Source organism: Electrona antarctica, assembly GCF_951216825.1.
Source record: "Electrona antarctica genome assembly, chromosome: 17".
Taxonomy (NCBI): domain Eukaryota; kingdom Metazoa; phylum Chordata; class Actinopteri; order Myctophiformes; family Myctophidae; genus Electrona; species Electrona antarctica.
The window spans coordinates 40,751,728-40,775,347 of record NC_136798.1 but is presented as its reverse complement, the minus strand read 5'-3'; the positions used below and the strand labels follow the sequence as shown (position 1 = coordinate 40,775,347).

The 23,620-nt window shown below is 43.5% G+C and overlaps 1 protein-coding gene across 1 annotated transcript; it reads right to left on the bottom strand.

Moving 5' to 3' along the window:
• Positions 1 to 5,952: 5,952 nt before the first annotated feature.
• Positions 5,953 to 19,093, bottom strand: LOC306941126 (high-affinity choline transporter 1-like; the record flags this gene model as incomplete). The annotated part of the gene is made up of 8 exons (XM_079526440.1): positions 5,953 to 6,516; positions 11,690 to 11,907; positions 12,402 to 12,555; positions 13,503 to 13,613; positions 14,398 to 14,546; positions 14,851 to 15,006; positions 17,383 to 17,496; positions 18,910 to 19,093. 8 exons carry the CDS (start codon positions 19,091 to 19,093, stop codon positions 5,953 to 5,955), a joined length of 1,650 nt encoding a protein of 549 aa, XP_079382566.1.
• Between the last annotated feature and the right edge of the window lie 4,527 nt (positions 19,094 to 23,620).

Genomic DNA, 23,620 nt, shown 5'->3' with positions numbered 1-23,620 from the left:
ATTATATGCCCTAATTTGCATACATTTTGGGACGATAAATCTGAAGATCGGATAAAGCCAGGTTCAAAATTATCGTTTCATTTTCTTGACATATAATATCAGAGACAAATGGGGGGATTTTAGATATCTCTAATTATCACTCCATAAATCAGAAAATACAGGCATAAACATCCCATTTTCGCCATGTTTTTAGGAATAAAATGTGATGTAAATCAGGCTATGGATGATATATCAACAAACCCTTCTGTAAATACCTGCAGAATATAAATTAATAAGACTGGAAAGTTTGGTGAAAGTTTGCAAACATGGGGCTAGAATCAAATATATGTATTTTTGAGTGGTGTAAACCACTCCTACAACTGGCTTTGTTAGTTTACGTGTCTGTTCGTACCAAAAAATGAGCATGGTTGCTATGGTCACCCAGTTCACACGGGTGTGATTTCATTACGTCAGACATTACGTCAGACCACAGCTGATCAGTCTATATAAGACCTTACACCACTCAGTTCACACGGGTGTGATTTCTTTTTCACAAAAGTTTATATAGTGATCAATTTTTTAAATTGTATTTACTATAGTCCTACTAGAACCCATACAATTACATCTGGCCACAAAAGATCACGGGATCTACTGAATGTGAAGGGGGAGGTGACCAACTGACATATTGAGCCTACAATACTGTATGGCAGCCCCCTATCCCCTTCACATTGGCTTTCACAGTTTGCAGGATTGGCCCGTTTTCAACAAAAAGCCTCAAATCACCGTGTGCAATTTATGTGTGAAATCTTAGGCTGAGGAATATATCCCTCCCTTTTCACGTTGCCCTGTTATAGCGCCACCAACAGGTGGATTTTTGCAAAACGCATTTTTTGAACAAAATGTCAAATCATCCAATTGCCATCAAAGGCGTAAGAACAAATGGCACCCTTTTCACATTGGCCTATAATAGCGCCACCAGGAGGCCACAACCTGACCTGCCCTGGTGGAGACTATAGTTTTTACTGTGTTGGATGTTTTTGTAGTTTTTTTTACCTATGATATTGATTTATTGTTTATGCCATGTCTACTTATGAAATTTGCCATTAATCTGCTCCGCTAGTAGACCAGAAGAATAGGAAAGGCAGGTATTACGGTCCTATAATGTGGAACAGCCTGCCTGTAAACCTGCGGCTCTCAGAATCCGACATTTTTTAAAAGAAAACTTAAGACATACCTTTTTAGCATTGCTTTTAATTAGGTCATATCATTATCCTCGTCTTAGGTTTATCTGTAATGTTTTCCAATGTTTTCTTTTTCCTTCTTTGTTTTTTCCATTCCCTTTAATGCATTTTATATTTGTAAATCTGTGAAGCACATTGGGTTGCACTTGCTGTGCTATACAAAAAAAGTTTTGATTGATTGATTGATTGATTGATTGACATTATGGCAGGCCAGAGCAGGACCCACAATCTGCACCTCGGTCACAAAGACAGACATGCCCAAGAGTTTCACTGACAACTTCTCAAACGTTTATCCACTTAAAACGGCATGAACACAATGTAATGTTGTCCAATTTGTGTGGTAGTAGAGCAGGGGTGGGCAACTGGCGGCCCGGGGGCCACATGCGGCCCCCACCTTCACTTAATGCGGCCCGCAGGTTAATATTAGAATACTGATATAGTATTGATTTCAGCCGTTACAATTCCAAACCCGCTTTAATTACTTCATGACTAGTATTAAATGACTATAGTACTTAATGACTAGTATTAAAATGTTATTGTCTTTTTGTGTCCATTGTAGTTATGTTAACAGTTCATAAAGTTAACATAACTATAACTAAATGCATTTGAAATTCAATAAAAAAAGGTTACTTTTCCGGATTCCAATTCAAAAATAGCAAAACATTTATCAGGTTTTCAATTCAAATATAGCAAAAATAGCCGATCTACAAGCTCAAAACGCGTCGCGCTGCGACGCGTTTTGAGCTTGTAGATTGGCTATTTTTGCTACGACAGTAACATGCACTGTGGCCCCTCTGGAGTGAGTGTGGAAATATATTGGCCCTCTCCATCGTCAAAGTTGCCCATCCCTGTAGTAGAGCATGTTGATACAATATAACTTGTACAATTGGAGTGGTTGTATTTGGTCTCCCTGCTCTTCTATTGAGACATTTAGATCTTGTCAAAGGCCTGGGAGAGACAAGTCACGGAAAGTGAAATTGACAAAATATTTTAGTTAAATGAAATAAGATAATAAACTAAACTAGAAAAAGTGCCCCTCTGGGCACAGGTCTCCACCAGGGCAGGTCAGGTTGTGGCCTCCTGGTGGCGCTATAATAGGCCAATGTGAAAAGGGTGACATTTCCTTTTCACGCCTTGGATGGCAATTGGATGGTTTGAGGCATTTTGTTCCAAAAATGTGTTTTGCAAAAATCCACCTATTGGTGGCGCTATAACAGGCCAATGTGAAAAGGGTGGGATATATTCCTCAGCCTAGTAGGAAAGTCAGTGAAAGATTCCACGTAAATTGCATGCTCCGTTCATGATTTGAGGCTTTTTGATCAAAACGGGCCAAACCTGCCAATGTTAGCCAATTAGGATGGAATCTGAATTCTGAAATATCGGACAGATCCGTCTTGAACACATGACTATAGAGATAGTGTGTAACGATTTGCGGGATTTTTGGACAGAATTTGGAGGAGTAATATCAAAAAAATTGTGTTTATCAAAAGTCGGCCTCCTGGTGGCGCTATAACAGGCCGTATATATATATATATAATTTATCATGTTCAATTCATATATTAAAAGTTTATTTTCTGTAATAAATATCATTGCATGCATTCATTCATTCTGTGTAGTGACATCTGAAAAGTTGAAATGTTAGTTAAAGACGGAAGTTCAACTGAGAGGTGGAACCGTGGAACGAGCCGTCATCCAACTCGGTTCCCATAATTCAACCCATTCGGCCCTGCTCCAATCAGATCGGTGTAACTCATGTCTGTGACCCTTAAAGGGACGCCTCCTCCTTCCTTGTGTCACTTGTGCGATCTGATCAGGTCTCCCGCCACCTCCCGAGTCAGCAGGCACCATAGATATTATAAAAAATAGATGTCTCACTGGCCGTTGCAGTTCATTGGAGCGACGTGTATCCCAATGAAGGCGGAAGTGCAGTGCTGAAGGCTTTTCTTTTTTTTAACAAATCTTTATAACAGTCATGACAATACATTACAATACAAAACAAGACAAACAAACAAACACAAACAACAAAGTTATTAATACAACAATACAACATCAGAGCCAGGGGGGATTAGATTACTAACAGAACACATTAAAGAGTGAACACAAAGCAACAGTTTGCGCAGCTTTCTTATTTAGAAGTGCTGAAGGCACTCTGCGTCGCTGCCCAAGTGACGTCACTCATGCGACTCCTCCATGTATCTCGCTGTCACTCAAGTGACTACTGGCCAATCACAGCGCGTCTTTTCCGGGACTTATGTTACGCACGCTGGAGCTGCTCATTGAAGGCAAATGCTGTGCAAGGAACGGGCCGGAAAGGGCGTCTACGTTTATATGTCTAAGGCAGGCACCACCAGGTTGGCCCCAGGCGGGCTCCAGAGCCCCTGCCTTCCATCGTGCACGATTTGATCCGAGGCTCCTGACCAGATCCTCGCCAAAGCAATTTAATGGCATGTTCAATATATGACAGTATGACTATTTATCATGTCCAATTCCTATTTAATTCATTCATTCTGTGTAGTGACATCTCTTAAGTTGAAGTACAGTTCTCAAGTCCATGCACTTCTTTATTGCTGCTGTCCACCACTGGACACCAATTATCCACATTAAGCTCCTGTCTTTGGTTCTGGGTCTAGTCTCCCCCAGAAACCAGTAGACCTCTTCAGTCTGATGTTGAATCTGAATTGATTCGTTTTTTTCCGAAGTGTGAGGAAAATTGAGCACTGTTATCCACCAACCAAGAGATGATGTTTTGTACGTGGGGCTCATGGCTCAGAGGTGTTTTCAATCTCTCGTTTGTCCTGATGAAAGAAAGAAGGCTTGTGTGCTTCAGCAAAGAGGAACAGATGCCTTTGACCAGTGGTGGAAAAAAAAGACTCATTGTTTTACTTGAGTAAAAGTATCAATACTGCAACGTAGAAAATGTGCTTGCGTAAATGTTAAAACAAATATTGGTATCCAAAATTACTTAAAGTACCAAAAGTAGAAGGTACTCATTATGCAGAATGTCCAATTTCACAAGTTTCCAAACGTCTAAAATGTGAAAAGGAAAAAAATAAAAAAAACATTGAAAATAGCATCAGGACGGATTGTGAGCTTGTAGATTGACTATTTTCAAATGTATATAGGGTTTGAAGTGGTTAATGTACCGTATGTTTGGTAATAATACAACTCTATAAAGTAACTAAAGTTGTCAATTATAGTCGAGTAAAAGTGTAATATTTGTCTCTGAGATGTAGTGGAGTAGAAGTCAAAGTACCTCAAAATTGAGTACGGTACTTGAGTAAATCTTAATTACTTTTTGTAATGTTACCTTCCACCACTGCTATAGAGGGTATGCGCGTGACATCATCATCAAACCAGGAAGTTATGCAGGAACGCCTACTGAGTGGCAAAAAACTACTTTCTGGCCTTGACAGCCCATACATCCACACAGAAAAGTCATATCTGATTGCATTAAACAACATTTAACAATGTTAAACTCACTTTGCATGTTGTTTTGCCACTCGATGTGCCATTCACTTTAAGCATGCGCATACTCTCTATACACAAAAGGAAGGTAGTCTACGGCAGTGGTTCCCAAAGTGCGGTCTGGGGACCCCCAGGAGTCCTTGAGGGAGTCCCAGGGGCCCCCAGGGGTCCTTGAGGGAGTCCCAGGGGGTACCCAGCTAAATGATAGTTTGGAACCAAATGGACCCTTATGGGTCTGTAACTCAGGGAGTGTACAAATGGAACCTAATGGGTCCATTTGGTTCCATTTGTACACTCTCAGAGTTAAAATAACATTGATTTTACAATATATCAGAGATAGAAATGCCATTAAATGGGGGTCCGTAGACTAATGCATGTCAAACTGGGGGGTCCTTGAAATTAAACGGGGTTGAGAATCACTGCTAGAGCCGTAAAAATCTTCTCTTATGGGGGTCCCTGGTATATCTTTTCAAATGGGGGGTCCACGGGATAATTAGTGTCAATTTGGGGGTCCCTGGCATGAAAGAGTTTGGGAACCACTGGTCTACGGTATGTTCAGTGAGTTCACGATGTTCCTCATTGAACGTACAGTCAATAATCATAAATCATGTCATGCCCCAGAGAAGTGTAAACATAATTATTTCATATCCTGAGGACTGTACAGCACAGCACACAGTTGATGAGAACTACATGCAATATGCACAATAAGCCGGTCTTTTTGGGGTCAGCTTGAGGTACGAACAGCTGCAATACCACTGGGTGACCCAAAGTGGCACTGTTGAGCAGCCTAAAAGGGCCATTCACACTATAACCATAACTGCACTCAGCCAGCTGTGTTGAGCAGCCTGCACCGCTCAGTTCACACAGGAGTGATTTTCCTTATTGCTTGCACATTGTAAATGTGTTTCAACACCTGTGTCAAACATTTCAGTGAGAGAAAATTCTACGATTTAGTGTACTACAAAATGTGTCCACTGAAACAGCAAACGCCAAGAAAAAGTAATTACAATTATTTTTTTTTAATTAAAAACAACAGACAAAATGCAATACAATGCAGACATCAGGCACATCATAAAGCAAGCAGCAAATGGAATCTATTATGTACAACACTCATTTAAACCTAGAGGTTCTAAACCTTTAAGGGTATGGTTCCAGTAGAGCTCTCTCTGTCTGTATTTCCTTCTTACAAAACATTGGTCACATCAGTAATCTGTGGTCTAGTAGAATAAAACCTACAGTATATTTCATCGGTTGCGCTACCGATCTCCTAGCAGCTGGAGGTGGAGGTAACCAGCAGATTCTCAGTAGTCTCAGACTCAGTAGCAGCAGGTAAGATTACTTCTGCTCTTCCCACTCCACTTACACTGTTTACAGCATCCCCAGTCTCCCTCAAGACACCAAAGATGTCCCAGGAAGGAGGCAGCATGTGGCGGGTGAACACCAGACGTGCCAGCAAGGAGGCTGAGGGAATGATGAGCACGGTTAGCAACGTTATCAAAGACCTGAAGGGAAAATACTGGTGGATGTCCCCTGTTAACTCATCCTCCCTCCAACCGGGAAACATCAGGACAGCGGGGATGTGGAGTGCAGGCTCCCCGCTCAGAAATCTGAGAATGTTCCCCAGGACGAAGCCAGTGGTCGCACCGTATCCGTTAGCGAAGGGACAATGCAGGACACAGACGATCTGCGGGAAGACTATGCAGTACAGCTGGTCATAACTCATCAGCCACAACGCCATGACGCCTTCCCCAGTGAAGGCCAGGCCGGCGCCAGCCAAGCCCACTAGCAGCACACTTAGCCGGATCACCCATACACACTCGCTCTCTGATGCCTTGAGAGAGAACGGAAAAATCATGTTATTGCAGAATGACGACATGCTAAGGCTGTGTCCGAATTCTTCCCCTATGCACCATATAGTGCAGTATTTGGGGGTTCCGCCGTTTATTAGTGTCCGAATGTATAGTGAGCATTTTTCTACCCTAATGTAGTGGAAAAGGTATTCCACAATTTGTAGGGCACAGGCAATGGTCACCGTCGAGCGTACATGCATGCATACGGTATGTGCACGCACACTGCATCTGCATGCATGCGCTCCAGCTTACTGAGGCTGCGTACACACCTAAAGAACAAATGTTCGGTCCGTGTGCGATGCCTGATTGCTATTTGATTGCTGCTCCAATTCATTTTCAATGGGAGTCACGTCGTTTGATCGGACAAACCTGTCCGATGTGGGGGCGGAGGGCACAACAAACACATCGGACACCTTGTAGTCAAAACAGCCAACGAACAGGGTGGGACTTCAGATCGGACAGAAGGGTGTTTTTTAACCGCCAACTAATAGGAGATAACTTCCGTTCTTGACAGCACTGGGTGGGGTTTAGGCTGTAGTCTTCTGAGTTAGGTGACACAGACTATTATATTGCTTGTTTGTATGTCTTCTTTTGGCTACGGCCGTGCGTAACTTGGAGAGTCCAAGTTGCGCACGGCTGTCTCCAGTGAGTATATCCAGTCTGGTACTAAGTTCTATTCTATATACAGAAATACAGGACGATAGCCAAAATAGCCGTCGGGCCTCGGCAGTTGTGAGGCTGCATTAATAATTAGTTCTAAAAGCATGTCTTTTTTACGGGGATCACTATTGATTTTAATAGTAGACGCATATATGTCTATGAGTAGCCTAGAGTAGAAATGTAATGGCAGCGTACGAGGTTCACATGCGCAAATATAACAGATGTACAAGTTATCGACACGAATGGTACTTACGGTATGGTACACGATGTAAGCTTGTAGATCTGTTTATTTTAAGCATGCGCCACCGCCACCACGCAAAGTTATGACGCGCGCACATGTGGGGGGAGAGACCCGATATATTTTATAGCTCTATGGGAGAGACGCAGACAGAGAAATATTTAAAATCATCCTGTCTCGCTCTAGCGCACGGCCGCACGCATAAAGAGCCAATGGAGCAAATGTTAAATAAGCTACACAGGTGGTCCTAAATGATTAATTGATTACATCACTATAGCAAAAGACGTGATATAGGTCAACTCAACTGCAGCGGAGCTGTTCTGACTTGAAGCTTAACTGACCAGCACGGCTTCAAGTTTAAACCATAAGATGACATGGAAATGCCCGTCGATTTGATGCGCAGAAATAACATAGGCCTATATCGAATCAGGTTAAGGTGCACACATGGAAGAAAAGTCCTTTTTACCGGGGATACTTTGTTGTAGGCTATACGTCTCCGGTGAATTGTATGCACCAGCAGCAAGCACATTATTGTTCAAACACCTGCTCCTCTGTTCATCTGTTGTCTTATTTGGCTAATAAAATAATTATTAAGAATTAATGCAATTTCAAGTTGTTGCTGCAATCATGATTCATGTTGCTGTTCTCTTCTCTCTGTGTGACTGAAGGTTGCGCCCAAAAAATTGTAGACAGTGATTTCCCGCACCCCCTCATGTTATTTTTCCCTCCGTCGCAAAATGACCTCTTTTCTTTTTTTTCACTATTTGGTTCGCTTAACATGTCCACGTGTCATTTGTTTACATATTTGGTACGCTTTACAAAGTCCAGTGTGAACACCAAACGGACCAAAATCAAAATGCAAATATTTGGTCCTTGGTCCTTGATCCGGACCTTCTAAGTGAACTTTGAGTGTGAAAAACGGCCTCGACAAACTACCGCTAGCTGCTGCTGCAGTCAAGAAAACTACACTGAACATATGTGCATCTATTTCCGCGTATCGTAGCACCGCCCAAATCGCGCAAAGCATTGTGGGACATGGAGGCATCAAATCATAAAAATGTAATCAGTGGTCGGTCGGACAGATCAATGTGTCCGAAAGGTGTGTACGAAGCCTGAGGCCTCATTCACACGTACCAAACACCAATCAAGCAATGTTTGGTCGTTTTTTTGGGCCACCACAATGCTTTTCCAATAGGAGTCACATGGTTTGATCAAACATTTGTGTTTGATTGCTGATTGCTGCCCCCTCAGGCTGCGTACACACCTAAAGAACAAATGTTTGGTCCGTGTGCGATGCCTGATTGCTATTTGATTGCTGCTCCAATTCATTTTCAATGGGAGTCACGTCGTTTGATCGGACAAACCTGTCCGATGTGGGGGCGGAGGGCACAACAAACACATCGGACACCTTGTAGTCAAAACAGCCAACGAACAGGGTGGGACTTCAGATCGGACAGAAGGGTGGGTTTTAACCGCCAACTAATAGGAGAGAACTTCCGTTCTTGACAGCACTGGGTGGGGTTTAGGCTGTAGTCTTCTGAGTTACGTGACACAGACTATTATATCGCTTGTTTGTATGTCTTCTTTTGGCTACGGCCATGCGTAACTTGGAGAGTCCAAGTTGCGCACGGCTGTCTCCAAGTTCTATTCTATATACAGAAATACAGGACGATAGCCAAAATAGCCGTCGGGCCTCGGCAGTTGTGAGGCTGCATTAATAATTAGTTCTAAAAGCATGTCTTTTTTACGGGGATCACTATTGATTTTAATAGTAGACGGATATATGTCTATGAGTAGCCTAGAGTAGAAATGTAATGGCAGCGTACGAGGTTCACATGCGCAAATATAACAGATATACAAGTTATCGACACGAATGGTACTTACGGTATGGTACACGATGTAAGCTTGTAGATCTGTTTATTTTAAGCATGCGCCACCGCCACCACGCAAAGTTATGACGCGCGCACATGTGGGGGGAGAGACCCGATATATTTTATAGCTCTATGGGAGAGACGCAGACAGAGAAATATTTAAAATCATCCTGTCTCGCTCTAGCGCACGGCCGCACGCATAAAGAGCCAATGGAGCGAATGTTAAATAAGCTACACAGGTGGTCCTAAATGATTCATTGATTACATCACTATAGCAAAAGACGTGATATAGGTCAACTGCAGCGGAGCTGTTCTGACTTGAAGCTTAACTGACCAGCACGGCTTCAAGTTTAAACCATAAGATGACATGGAAATGCCCGTCGATTTGATGCGCAGAAATAACATAGGCCTATATCGATTCAGGTTAAGGTGCACACATGGAAGAAAAGTCCTTTTTATCGGGATTCGGGGATACTTTGTTGTAGGCTGTACGTCTCCGGTGAATTGTATGCACCAGCAGCAAGCACATTATTGTTCAAACACCTGCTCCTCTGTTCATCTGTTGTCTTATTTGGCTAATAAAATAATTATTAAGAATTAATGCAATTTCAAGTTGTTGCTGCAATCATTATTCATGTTGCTGTTCTCTTCTCTCTGTGTGAAAAATAAGTAGACAGTGATTTGCCGCACCCCCTCATGTTATTTTTCCCTCCGTCGTAAAATGACCTTTTCTTTTTTTCACTATTTGGTTCGCTTAACATGTCCACGTGTCATTTGTTTACATATTTGGTACGCTTTACAAAGTCCAGTGTGAACACCAAACGGACCAAAATCAAAATGCAAATATTTGGTCCTTGGTCCTTGATCCGAACCTTCTAAGCGAACTTTAGGTGTGAAAGTGGCCTAAGTGAACTTGGAGTGTGAAAAACGGCCTCGACAAACTACCGCTAGCTGCTGCTGCAGTCAAGAAAACTACACTGAACATATGTGCATCTATTTCCGCGTATGTAGCACCGCCCAAATCGCGCAAAGCATTGTGGGACATGGAGGCATCAAATCATAAAAATGTAATCAGTGGTCGGTCGGACAGATCTGTGTGTCCGAAAGGTGTGTACGAAGCCTCATCAAACAAAAATGTTTGGTCAAACCATGTGACTCCCATTGAAAATGAATTGGAGCAGCAATCAAACAGCAATCAGACATCACACACGGACCAAACATTTGTTGTGTAGGTGTGTACGAAGCCTCAGGCCTCATTCATACGTACCAAACACCAATCAAGCAAATGTTTGTTTTTTTGGGCCACCACAATGCTTTTCCAATGGGAGTCACATGGTTTGACCACATTTTTGTTTGATGAGGGGGGAGGGGCAGAACACAAATGTTTGATCAAACCATGTGACTCCCATTGGAAAAGCATTGTGGTGGCCCAAAAAAACAACCAAACATTGCTTGATTGGTGTTTGGTACGTGTGAATGAGGCCTATAGTGGACAGCTAGACTGCACTGATTAACCACCTCCGCTTGGCTACACGTCGGTGATTAATCAGCCTGTCAGTGATTTATCTATAAACAATGACCACTCAGCCATACATTATCCCTTACTTAACACACTCTACTCATTTGTTGTCAAAATAACGTTTTTACTCACAAAAACATATGGATTGCAGCTTTAATAGAGCACCTATCTGCTATCACACAAAAACATATTTTGCGTTGCTGAAAGCCCTACAGGTCCATCTGTGCTTAGATGCAACAACGCTTTAGCATTTATTGGCAGGAAGCAAAGTGAGGAATAAATTAAGATTTCTATGACTTTCTCTTACTCACTTCTGTCTACATGAAGAGTCTTGAAGACACAAATACAAGCATGTGCAATTGTGCACACATGCACAGACACATAGTTACATATAGTTATAGTACACTACACATTAGGGGTGTGCTGAAATATCGATATGGCGATATATATCGATACGTCCTCCCGCGATAAATAATCGATATTGATTATTAAAATATCGATATCGGAAGAAAACAAAAACATGTTTAGAAAAGGAGGAAATGACAGCTAAAATAAAGCAAATCCCACTCAGATTCCACAGCAACCAGAAGTACTGAATTACTGGATGGTGATTTGTCCAAAGTCTCCAAACAGCGTTGTGGGAATACAAAATGCTGCATTTTTTCAGTTCCAAATATTTTGTAGTTGCAGATATCGTGATATATCGTTGATGAAATTTCATACAATATATCGATATATTGCAAATATCGCAATATATCGAATAGCGTGATAATATCGTTATTGAGGGCCTAATATCGCGATATATATCGTATCGTGAGGAACCCATATCGTCCCACCCCTACTACACATACAGCAAAGTTTCCAACCTGTTTCCTGAGGTAGCTCTTGTAGATATTCTGAGTGAACATGGATGCAGAAGAGAGCAGGGCAGAGTCCACGGAGGACATGACGGCTGCAGCCAATGCCCCGATGCCCAACACCGACACCCAGGACGGGGCGAGGTTTTGCAGGACCAGTGGAAGCACATTCCCTGCCTCCCCGCGCTCAAACGGAGGTGGAAGACCATACTCTGTCTGGTTCCAGTCTGAGAGGGGGAATCAGACAGGGCAGCCCAATGACAAATGTTTCATCATTGAGCAGCAAGAATAAAGATGGCAACATGTGTAAGATATTCTCTTTGGTAGTTTGGCGACACCTTGTGCGGAATTCGCCACTTCCCAAAATAATTGCATAATCTCTCAACCAACAGATGATTGTATCTTTGGGTTCATATATCAGTCACAGCGTATGGATCAGGAGGATGATTAGCTGCATGTCAACATTCCGTGATTCCATCTGTTTAAGATCCTTGTAACCTCAAAGAACTTGTTACTCTTGTGAGTGACATGTCCTGAGCCATCTATTTTGTGGCTGGGGGGAAGGAATATAACTTTTCCCAGTTTTCCTTAGCCTCTAGGGACTATGGATACAAACTTGTATGCAGTTATAGGTAAAGATGTGACTGGGCCTCTTCTAGCACCACCATGAGGCTGATTTGTTTTAACACATCGGTAGAAATTGTGTGTGTTTGTGAAGTACCTGCAGAAACAGCCACCGCTCCTATAATGACTGAGGGAATGCCTAAGATGACAGAGATGATCGATGATGCAAAGCACGTGATTTGGGCCTGAGCAGGTGATGCAGCAGAGAGGACCCTCTGATAGAATGCCTGGCAGCCCAGTCCTCCGAGAGCCTGCAGCACACACGCATGCACACACACACACGCACGCACATGCCCGCACGCACACACACACACACACACACACACACACACACACACACACACACACACACACACACACACACACACACACACACACACACACACGCACATGCCCGCACACACGCACACACACAGTAGCTCTAACTTGTAACTATTACTTTTAAGACTAATGGAAACAAGAATTGATTAAATCAATGAATTACCAGCTGCATTATTATTATCTGCGGGGGTCCGCTATAACTGCACCCATTAGTCCGACACCCTAACCCAAACCCTAACCTCACAGGGAAGCCATGCATGTGTCTTAACCAGCAACGCATGTCGGGAGCCATGGGTGAGTCTTAAAGGGCCACTTCACCCCTTTTTCAACCAGATCTTATTTTAATGGTGTTTGGGAGACAAGAAACACTTTACCTGGTTTTCTTATGTGGGTCATTTGTGTTTTTAGATATTTCAATATTTCAAGGTGTCCATGGGCTCCATGATGCCATGGACACTGGGCTCACTTCCTTCCTGGACTACAATTTCCATAATGCTGGGGGGGGCTGCCTTACTGAGACAACATGTAGTCCAGGAAGTAATTGAGACCAGTGTCTATGACATCCAGGAGCCCATGGACACTTTGAAATACTAAAATATCTAAAAACACATATTACCCACATAAAACCCCCAGGAAAGTGTTTCTTGTCTCCCAAACATCATTAAAATAAGATCTGGTTGCAAAAGGGGTGAAGTGGCCCTTTAACCAGCCACGCATGTGTCGGACTGTTGCATGTCGGACTGTTTGTACATCGGACCAACGTATGCTCCCCCCTAGGGTGACTCACTGTCCCAACATAAAAAGATGAAATATGGACATTGGAGGTTTCTGCCTGACAATGCAGATGTAGCCTACATGAATAGAATTTGGAACTAACAATTAAGAGGAATTCATCGATCCATTTTCCAACATCCTCCGTCTTGAGCTCCCCCAGCCAGGGTGGTGAGTTTACAGGTGTGAGAGTCACATTAGATGATGATGATGATGATGATGATGATGATGATGATGATGATGATGATGATGATGATGAGGATGATAATGATAATGATGATGCTGGGTGGAGAATTACAAAGGGAACACACATCCACTGGGAAAGGCAAGATACAACAGAACAAGAAAATAGGTCAACAAAAACATAATTATATTCACCGCCAGTGGAGCAGTGCTACTGCTAATGCTATCAGGGATGGGGGGATAGAGGTTGCGTTGACCACTTTCCAAAATGTATCAAAATGTAACAAAACTTTGACTTCTATTCACAAGTTAATTCATTGTAGAACACTTTTGCTGCGATTCGCGAGTTGCCCGAGTTATATTTTCATTGTTTAATCCACGTTTTATTATGAGATGTGTTTTGATGACGTCATCGCAAAAAGTTCTGTCGCACCGGCGTGCAAAGGGTTATGGGAAATTGAGTCCCTGTTGTTTACAATGGGAAAGCTCCCTAGCAGCGCGCGGCCGCCCCATCCGGGCTGTTGTTGTGATCGGCACCTTGGAATATTTTTCAACACTACACCTTACACCGTTTTAAAGTGGATTTTAATGACAAGCAACTCATCGGTCGGTGCAGTGGCTGTTCAAAGGTAACGCTATACTTCGGCAGTCTAGGGAAATTGGGAAAACAGGAGATCCGAGTTCATGATCATACTCAGCCAGGGCACCTCAACATACATATTGCCAAGCCGGGAATCAAACCCAAGACACTCTGCTTCCCAGCCAGGCTCTCTACCCATTCATCTATGCCACCCCTGACATCCATGATCTGCTCTCACCAGACTGATAAACATGATCAACAGCTGGATGACATCGGTGTAGGCCACTGAATACAGGCCTCCCAGCAGTGTGTAGGTGATGGCAACACCTGCAGACAGGACGATGGCGTAGGACGAATGAAGATCAAGAATCACACTGACTGTCCCACCTGCAGAAACACACAATACACACAATGCACACGTGTCTATAAGCTGTTCTGAGCCCTAGGTAGTAGGCCTAAGCACTGACTGATGCAATGATGAACAGAGCAAACAGCTAAGCAGAGTTTAAATTACATTGATGCACTGACATAGTAGCGAAAGTGGGAGTGCATACTACTTCATGTGGTCTGCACCCACATGTGTGCAAACCACATGAATGCAGAGTGACAGACCTGTAAAGGGTCCATTTGGACCCCAGGTGGTCCCTGGAGGACCTGATGTTGAAAAGCAGAGCTATAAAGTATGACTGACCCAAGGCAGCCAGGATGCACGCCACCCACAGAATGTCACTGAGAAGACTGGGAAGCAGAAAGACTGTGGTGATTGCGTTGCCATAGCGTTGCTGAAATGGATCCATCATCGTCACGTAGCGCTTCGACCTCATTTGTTTAGCAAAGAACAAGCCTCCTGTTGGGACACAACAGGAAGGTGATGCATTAGACCACGGGTTCACAACCTGGGGATCGATGAATAATGCAACATTGTTTTCTCACTCAACAGTAAAGTAAGTAATTCATGCTAAACTAAATATTGTTGCTGTCGGGAGGAACCACCTAACTCCATTTTTTTTAGGTTTTAGATTATTATTTTTTTGTGCATAAATCAGTGCTATTATTGAACACCCTTTAAGTCTGTGTGTTGGTTAAAAAAGAATATTGAACCAATGAAAAGTATTAAAAGCACTTCGGACAAAACCTCTTAAAGGGGAATACCTGCACTCATTTTCAACATTTTACTATGTCATTAATATACCTTAGAGCTGTTAAAATAATTTAAAAAAAAGTCCCCCCATTCTGTGTTTCCTAGAACTGGAGGTCTGACAAAAATGAATCACATCTTGATGACATCATCAAGATGTGATTCACCATGTTAATGATTTTTTTCAGATTAAGATTCTAGTTAAGGGCAGACCCACGACCAGAGGACAGAAACTCAGTTTGTATTTAACACAGCCGACGCGAATCCCGTATCAATACGTTATCAATTAATCAAACGTCGGGTGCGAACCACGTATCCATACGTTTTAATCACTTTTTTATAGCATACTTTCATTCATCTTTTTACCCACCCGGACAATGAAGAACCATCCCCCTATCATTGCTGCTTAGTCCCGCTCACGTGATCAGAAAAAAAAGAAAAAAAAAACCCTCCCCCCTGAAAACAGGAGGGCGGGCCGCTTTACGTGTAGAAGCCACTAAGCCAGTGTAAAATGGACGCGCCCATGGAATGATCCAGTCGGTGTGTGAAAAGAATCAAATTTCACCTAACCTCGCCTCACCAGGCTTTCCTCCACCTATTGGCTTTCACACAACACTATAATACTCGATTCCCCCCTCCCCTCCTGTTTCTCCTGCAGGAGGAGGGCCTTGCGAGATGGGGGCTCTGTCCTGGCTCTGTCTCTCGGAAAAAAACATGATGAACGGATCGCTGCCTAAACACATATGCACCGGATCCGATCGGCATTGCATTGCATAACGTCTGCAACACACATGGACAGATGCATGTTTCCTTCTTCATACTGTAGCGACCAAACGATCCCCGAGCCTACAATACTACGAACTAACCACAGTATCGAGGGGCCGCCACGACAACAGACAGTGTGCCGTTGGTGGATCACGTATCGCCATGCAGAACCGTCATAATCGGAGATCGCTCGGACGTGTGATTGTAACGCTTTTTTATTCATTATAATTGTAGTGATAAGACCGCAATGAACGCATCGGGGACGTAATCGACCCGGGTGTTATGTATAACGAACTTTTCCGCGTCCTAAACCGTGGTGTTGTGATCCGTTGTCGTCGACATCACAGCCGGGTGAATCTTTTTTTTTCCTCCATCGCCCCCAACCTGCATGCCCAGGCATGTTCTCTTGTTAGTAAATATACTTCACTAGCTTGAAAAACAAAATCAGCTGATGATGACAACGCGTCTCACCGTTATACTATAGTTCTGAACCGAACGGTGGAATGGGACTTTTTATAGCCGTACGGATCAAGACTTTTGCTGCCCAATGTGCCCATGAACCCCCCCCCCCCCAATGTTTTGCGATCAAGAGTAAGACAATGAGGCAATCATCATCATCATCTAAAGAAAGCAGAGTTATGAAGGTTTATAGTCAGACATTGACAGGCAGATATAACAATAAACACAATAAATATGCTATACATCCTATACACCGAATGAAAGCCCTGAATGTGTACTTTTACGAGGAAAATCCTTGATCCCATGTACAGTTTGTCATAAATTGGTTACATTGCACATTGCGCCCACCAGATATAACTGCAGAGAAGACATGGACCCGAACTCAATATTCACAAAATAAGGCCTATAGCGACATATAAATACTATATACCGTATGAAACAGAAGACTCTCTGCAGACTCTACTGTAGTAATAATAAAAATCACACCCATGTGAAGTGAGTGGTGCAACTCTGTCCCATATTCTGTTCTCTGCTTATTCACTACAGCTCGCTATATACGGACTGAGACAGAAAGTCATGTAAACCTTTTATTTACAGTTTGGTCTGTAAACTTCTACTGTAATAATAAAAATCACACCCCTGTGAAGTGAGCGGTGCAACTGTTCTCTACAGTTGCGCGGTGCAACTGTAGAGAACAGTTGCACCAGTGCACGCCCAGCAGTCTGCCGTCACCCATGCGTGCTTGTGACCTCGTCTTACTGGTTATATTATACACAATATACAGTATATTGAGTTCATTGATTCAAATCCATTAATGGTCACACACGAAAGAATATTGGAAAGATACATGCTGCTTCTTACCTACGAGGAAGACCATAAAAAAGGAAGGAGGCCCAATGGCCCAGATGACACCACGGGAGGGAGTGTAGACGGCCTCGGCAGTACCCATGATGTAGGATCCTCCAACCCAGGTGGCTGAAGGTGAAGATAAAGCAGGTAACACCGTTAAGTTAACACAGTCACAATTATTGTCCGACACCCTACCCCAAACCCTAACATAACCCTAACTGCACGTGGAAGCCATGGGTGAGACTTAACCGGCGACGTATGTCGGACTGCACCATCCTGTAGCCTACTTGTTCAAGAGAAGATTAACTCTAATACGCTCATCACAGCCTCAGCTGAGAGGAACAGCACACATTCTACCATCAGAGGTGTTGGTTTTCTTCTGTCACCAAGAGCACTGAAAGCTTGCCACAACATCATTAAACATCGAACGGATAATAAGCTATGACACTCGTTGGCAACTATTATTGATTGCTACAGTCCAACCAATGAGAACAGGAATGAGCCAGATGTTGTCAATTTCTACAAGGATCTGTCTGTTGTTTCAGCCGTCCCAGCACACAACCTGCTATTAAATCAATGCACAGCTCGGAAGAACAGCAAACACCTGTCAGACTTTCTGGATCATTTTAATCTCATAGCATCCATCATACTTATTCTGACCTACTCGACCCTTACGAGCCAGCTCGCATACTAAGATCATCCGGAACGGCCCTTCTTACCATAAAATCAGGCTGCAAAGAAATTGTAAGCGACCGGGCATTTTGCAATCCGGGCACCGTCACTCTGGAACGCCCTGCCCCTGGAGATCAGGCTTGCCGAGTCTGTGTCCCGTTTTAAATCACTCCTAAAGACTCATTTTTACAGAACAGATTTGTTTCTACTCAGTCTGCGTCTCATAGGAGGGCTGTGGGCAGTTTAGAAACCGTCTTCCAGTGACATCATCATTAGGCAGACTTTTTTTTAAACAAGATTTTTTTACAAAAAGGTTTAGATTTTCATTATCGTGAGAACGATGGCTTCCATTTTCACATTGCAACTTTTCAGGACTAGAAAGACTGCAGTTTCTATTAGCTTGTATTCCCCATCGATGATGTCACTGGAAGACGGTTTCTGAACTGCCCACAGCCCTCCTATGAGACACAGACAGAGTAGAAAAAAATTGCGCCATTCTTTCATGATTATTAGTGGGGACCTATTATATGAAGATAGGTTGAAAAGTGGTGAAGTGGTCCTTTAAGCACTTTGTGACTTGTTCTTAAAAGGTGCTATATAAATAAAGCTTTATTGTTATTATTATTATTATTATTATTATTATGTTTCTTCAGATATTTTGGGGCTTGTATATCTGCTGCTTTTGAAACATTTGCAAAAATCATGAACAATTGTGGAAGAAACTTCAATAATTGTGAAAAGTATAATGCCATGGCATCTTTTCGGATTGATGGTCCACGTCAACATCAAGGGGGTCCTTGACATGAAAAGGTCAGTGAATCCCTGATTTATGCCATATGCATCGTCATACAAAAGTAATGTTCTCACCTGTCATTGTGAAGATGCCAATCCAAGTGTTGATGTTGCGTCCTCCTATCATGGTGACTTCACTTCTGGATCCCACACATTTCTTCTCCTCCCTCCTGGATTTCTTAGAAGCCCAGACCCCCATCCCCAGGATCAAGGCATAGAAGACCAACACTGCTACCAACCCAGCTATGTTTAGAGCCATCGTGAAACTGTAACACACAAATGTTTGTTTTTTTGTGATTGTGAGTAGCATACACTAAACCATTATGATCAAATTTGCATGAAATGTGGTACATGTGGTCATCATTCATGGGGCAACTATGAAGTCAATAGTGTGTGTCATCATCATACCTGGAAGCTATGCGGGAACGCCTACTGCGTGGCAAAAAAAAACTTTCTGGCCTTGACAGCCCATTCATCCAAAGTAAAAGTAAAAAGTAAAAGTAAACAACGTTAAACTCACAAACTGTAGACTGTATCTTTGTATCTGCCCACATGAACGCAGCATAATACATTTACAGCACAAACCTGTCGGGCCTGCAGGACCGGGTCGCGCTCGGGCAGAATTTGAGAACCTTATCCTAAACCTAACCATAGCCACGTACAAATGTGCCTGGGTCTGGCAAATAGGCCCTCATCTCGACCAGAGTAATTTTTCAGTTTTTTACAGATTATTAAAGTACAGAATGTAAGCTTTCATATGATGTATCATTCAATGAAATTGGAAAATATTTGAAGGAGATATGACTGATAATGATTGTGCCGTTTTACCCAAAAGAAAATCCCCTTTGAATGTTCACAACATTTCAACACCTAGAGCTGGCTAGCCTACTTTGACTTATAAATGTATACATTTAATTTGCCCAAATCAATAATCTGTTGGAATGAAAACCTTCTTCAACATTCAAGCTGTGTTAATATGGAAAAAAAAACGAAAATCACAACAAAAAAAATCAAGTTTATTTTAGATTTTCTGCCTTTTCATTATAGGCGAGATGAGGACCATTTTGCTAGACCTGGTCACAAATGTGCCTGCCTTAAACCTAACCCTAACCTCAAACTGTGCAGCCTGCAGTTGACGAAGGCATACACCAATATACAGAAAATATTCTTCCTCATGAATATCTGGTCCCCCAAAATTGTACTTTCATAGGAAAATGTATTTTAAATACCAATGGATAGCTTGGCCAGAAGGGATCTCTCTCTCTCTCTCTCTCTCTCTCTCTCTCTCTCTATAGTGGAGCACAGGGGGGGTCATAAATAATAGCACATTTCTAGGCATGAGCCACAAAGTGCTGCACAGGAATAATAACAAGAAAATTCACAATAGAAAAATAGAAAAACAAATAAGTGACATGATCTATCATAATGAACGCCAAACATTAAACAAATCAAGATAACACAAGATCAGTAAAAGGCAGGGGGAAACAAAAACAGTTATTTATAGGAATGCTTTTTGAAACAAATGGGTTTTTAATAGGGATTTAAAACGTGTAAGGGAGTCAGTGAGGCGAAGGGAGTCTGGAAGCTCATTCCAGAGCTTTGGTGCTCGGATGGCGAAGGCCCGATCACCCTTTGTGACGTAGTTCGCAGTACAACTCTTTAGGAGCCCCTTGCCTGCAGACCTCAGGCTGCGAGGAGGGTCGTGAGGGGGCAAGAGCTCCGCGATATAGCTAGGGGCAAGACCTCTTTGTGCCTTAAAGGAGATTAAAATATTTTTAAAATCAATTCGATTCAAGGCGGGATCAAGGCAGCACTGTGTATGCCTTGATCCCGCCTCTAGCTGCCGCTGATTGGCCAGGCCGTTTTGTGGCCGGAGCATCAAGTCTGCCTGAGAGTTCCCAGATGGGAGCAGGAGGGGGGAACCCAGTGTACTCTCTGCTGCCTCATCTGGCGGAGTCAGGTTACCAAGCCGTAGGGGTGGGTCCAGAACCTCGGGACCAAGCATGTACCGAACCGAACGTGCTTGGGTACCCATTACAATCATTACATTTCGGTTCTCTCTATCGGTTCCCACCGACACGCTGTCACACGCTATTTATTTATTTTCTTCCCTTTTAATAGACGCGCAGGGAACAGAGCTGATCTACAAGCCTACACTGCGTTGCATCAGCGACGCATTGTGGCTTGCAATGCAAATTGGCGGAGGCGGAGCGCTCTCTGCATGGAACTAGGCTGCTCTAGTCTACAGACAAAGTTTTTGGGAGGAATCTTTTAAGCCGACGAAGCAGCGGCTTTTTTTTGGTACTCTGTCCCAACTCTGTCTGCCCAGTGTTCCCCCAGTGCCTCCCCAGTGTCCCCCCAGTGCCTCCCCAGTACCTCCCCAATGTCTGCCCAGGGCCTCCCTATAGTGCCTCCCCAGTGCCTCCCCAGTACCTCCCCAATGTCTGCCCAGGGCCTCCCCAGTGCCTCCCCAGTGTCTCCCCAGTGTCCCCCCAGTGACTCCACAGTGTCTCCCCAGTACTCCCCAGTGTCCCCCAGTGCCTCCCCAGTGTCCCCCCAATGTCTGCCCAGGGCCTCCCTAGTGACTCCCCAGTGTCTCCCCAGTCCCCCCAGTGCCTCCACAGTGCCTCCCCAGTGCTTCCCCAGTACCTCCCCAGTGTCTCCCCAGTGCCCTGCAGTGTCCCCCCAGTGCCTCCCCAGTGTCCCCCCAGTGCCTCCCCAGTACCTCCCCAGTGTCTCCCCAGTGCCCAGTGTCCCCCCAGTGCCTCCACAGAGCCTCCCCAGTGTCCCCCCAGTGCCTCCCCAGTGTCCCCCCAGTGCCTCCCCAGTACCTCCCCAGTGCCTCCCCAGTGTCCCCACTGTCCCCCCCAGTGCCTCCACAGTGCCTCCCCAATTTCTGGGACAGAGTAAAAAAATCCTGCTTAGCGCGCCAGATTGCTCAGGACCGGCCCTGCAGGAGAGAGAAAGCGTGATGCGCGCCTGTGTGTGTGTGTGTGTGTGTGTGTGTGTGTGTGTGTCACAGTTTATAGACAGCTTGCCCAGTCTAACTTCGAAGAGAGGGGGCGAAAACACAAGAAAAACAACAAATGATAGCCTACTTGGCAGCCCTTGTGCATGCACATTTCTGTTTAGTTAGTAGCAAACCACAGCATGCAAGCCGCTTTTGTTTTGAATGGTCCCTCCCTTCGCACGTCGGCAAACCCGTTCTCACCTATCGGCCGGAGATGCACAGCCCCCCCCCCCCCCCCCCCCCCCCCCACGTGTTGAATTTGAAGTCGGTGGAGCGTACGGTTCTCGAGTTACTTGGATTACAAAAGTATGTATGTACGTACAGCACACACACACACACACACACACACACACGCACACACGCACACGGGGCATTTATAGATGATTCCGAATAAAAAACAAGATGTTATGAATGTTAAATGAATCAATGTTTGTGTTTAGCTGTGGCTGCATGCAGCAATAAAAATACACAGCCTGTATGAAGTCTGATGTAAGATCTCATTTAGTAGGATAGCAAATAATTGTTCAACTGAGTACCATGCATCCAGAGTATCTACAGATCTGTGATCTCACCATGATTTATATGGTGGCAGCGGTGGCCGAACGGATAGCGGCGCGGTCTAGATACCGGAAGGTTCCCAGTTCGAACCAGCCGTCCGACACGTTAAAATTACCACCGCTGAAATGCCCTTGAACAAGGCATCAACCACTACGATGAAATGTGTTCTATGAGCAGGGCCTGGCTGGAAACAAGTTCTTGAGCTTAGCCCAGATACCCTGGGTAAATATAGATTTCATTTCATTTCATTTCAAGAAAATTTGTAAAACAAATACAAAACAATGACATAGCCTACAGTATTAGTAAAGTACATCAATATGTACCGCATATAATTTGTTGGAGGGGAGATGATAGTGGAGACAAATCCTTCATATAAGTCTACTGTATTTCTACATTTGTCCCTGTGTAGTCCATTTCATTAGGCTACTAATCCTCTTCACACAAGCAATGTCTGTGCGCAAAAATTAAGTTGTTTCATTGAGACACAGTAACTTCATCTTTGAAGAAGGAAGGAGAGGTCACACAACAGTCACAAAAATGCAAAAATACTTTTTACTTTTAAAATTTAGATTTTAAATGGTAAAGATTATAAATAACGGTAATGGGTCAGTCTTGGTGTGTGCGACCCATTACCGATATATGATATGATTTGAACGGGTAACGCACCGTAAGTCAGAGCGCGGTGGTCACATGAAGAGTTATAAATTGTCAAGATTAACATTAAAAAGTATTTTTGCATTGTGACTACGAGCTGTACGTGTGACCTCTCCTTCCTTTTTTCAAGTTTGTCTCCTGTGGTCAGCACCTCCCCACTATCGGTGTGTGCTCTTTTTTTTTTTTTTTTTTTTTATAATTTTTATCCCACGATTTTGTAACCCATTTTTCACCCCTGTGTCAATTATCTAATGTGATCCTGGGCTCTACACACCCTCCGCCAACCTGGGGAGAGCAACGGACTTCCTTCATGCATGAGTGTCCAAGTTGCTCCTTTAGTGTGTGCTCCTCTTTGTTTGTACAGTAACTTCATCAGCAACTATTAATTGGTCGACTCGAATTGTATAGGCAAATAAAGAGCTTATCAAAATGAAGAGCTTAATTCACACTTTAACTTCAAAATGTGGCTAAAAGACAAGGGGCCCTATGCTGCGCCATCCCTAAACTTATTTGCCTCTTTTTTTCTTTCTTTTTTTACTATTTTGAAAAAATTTTTTTTTAAAA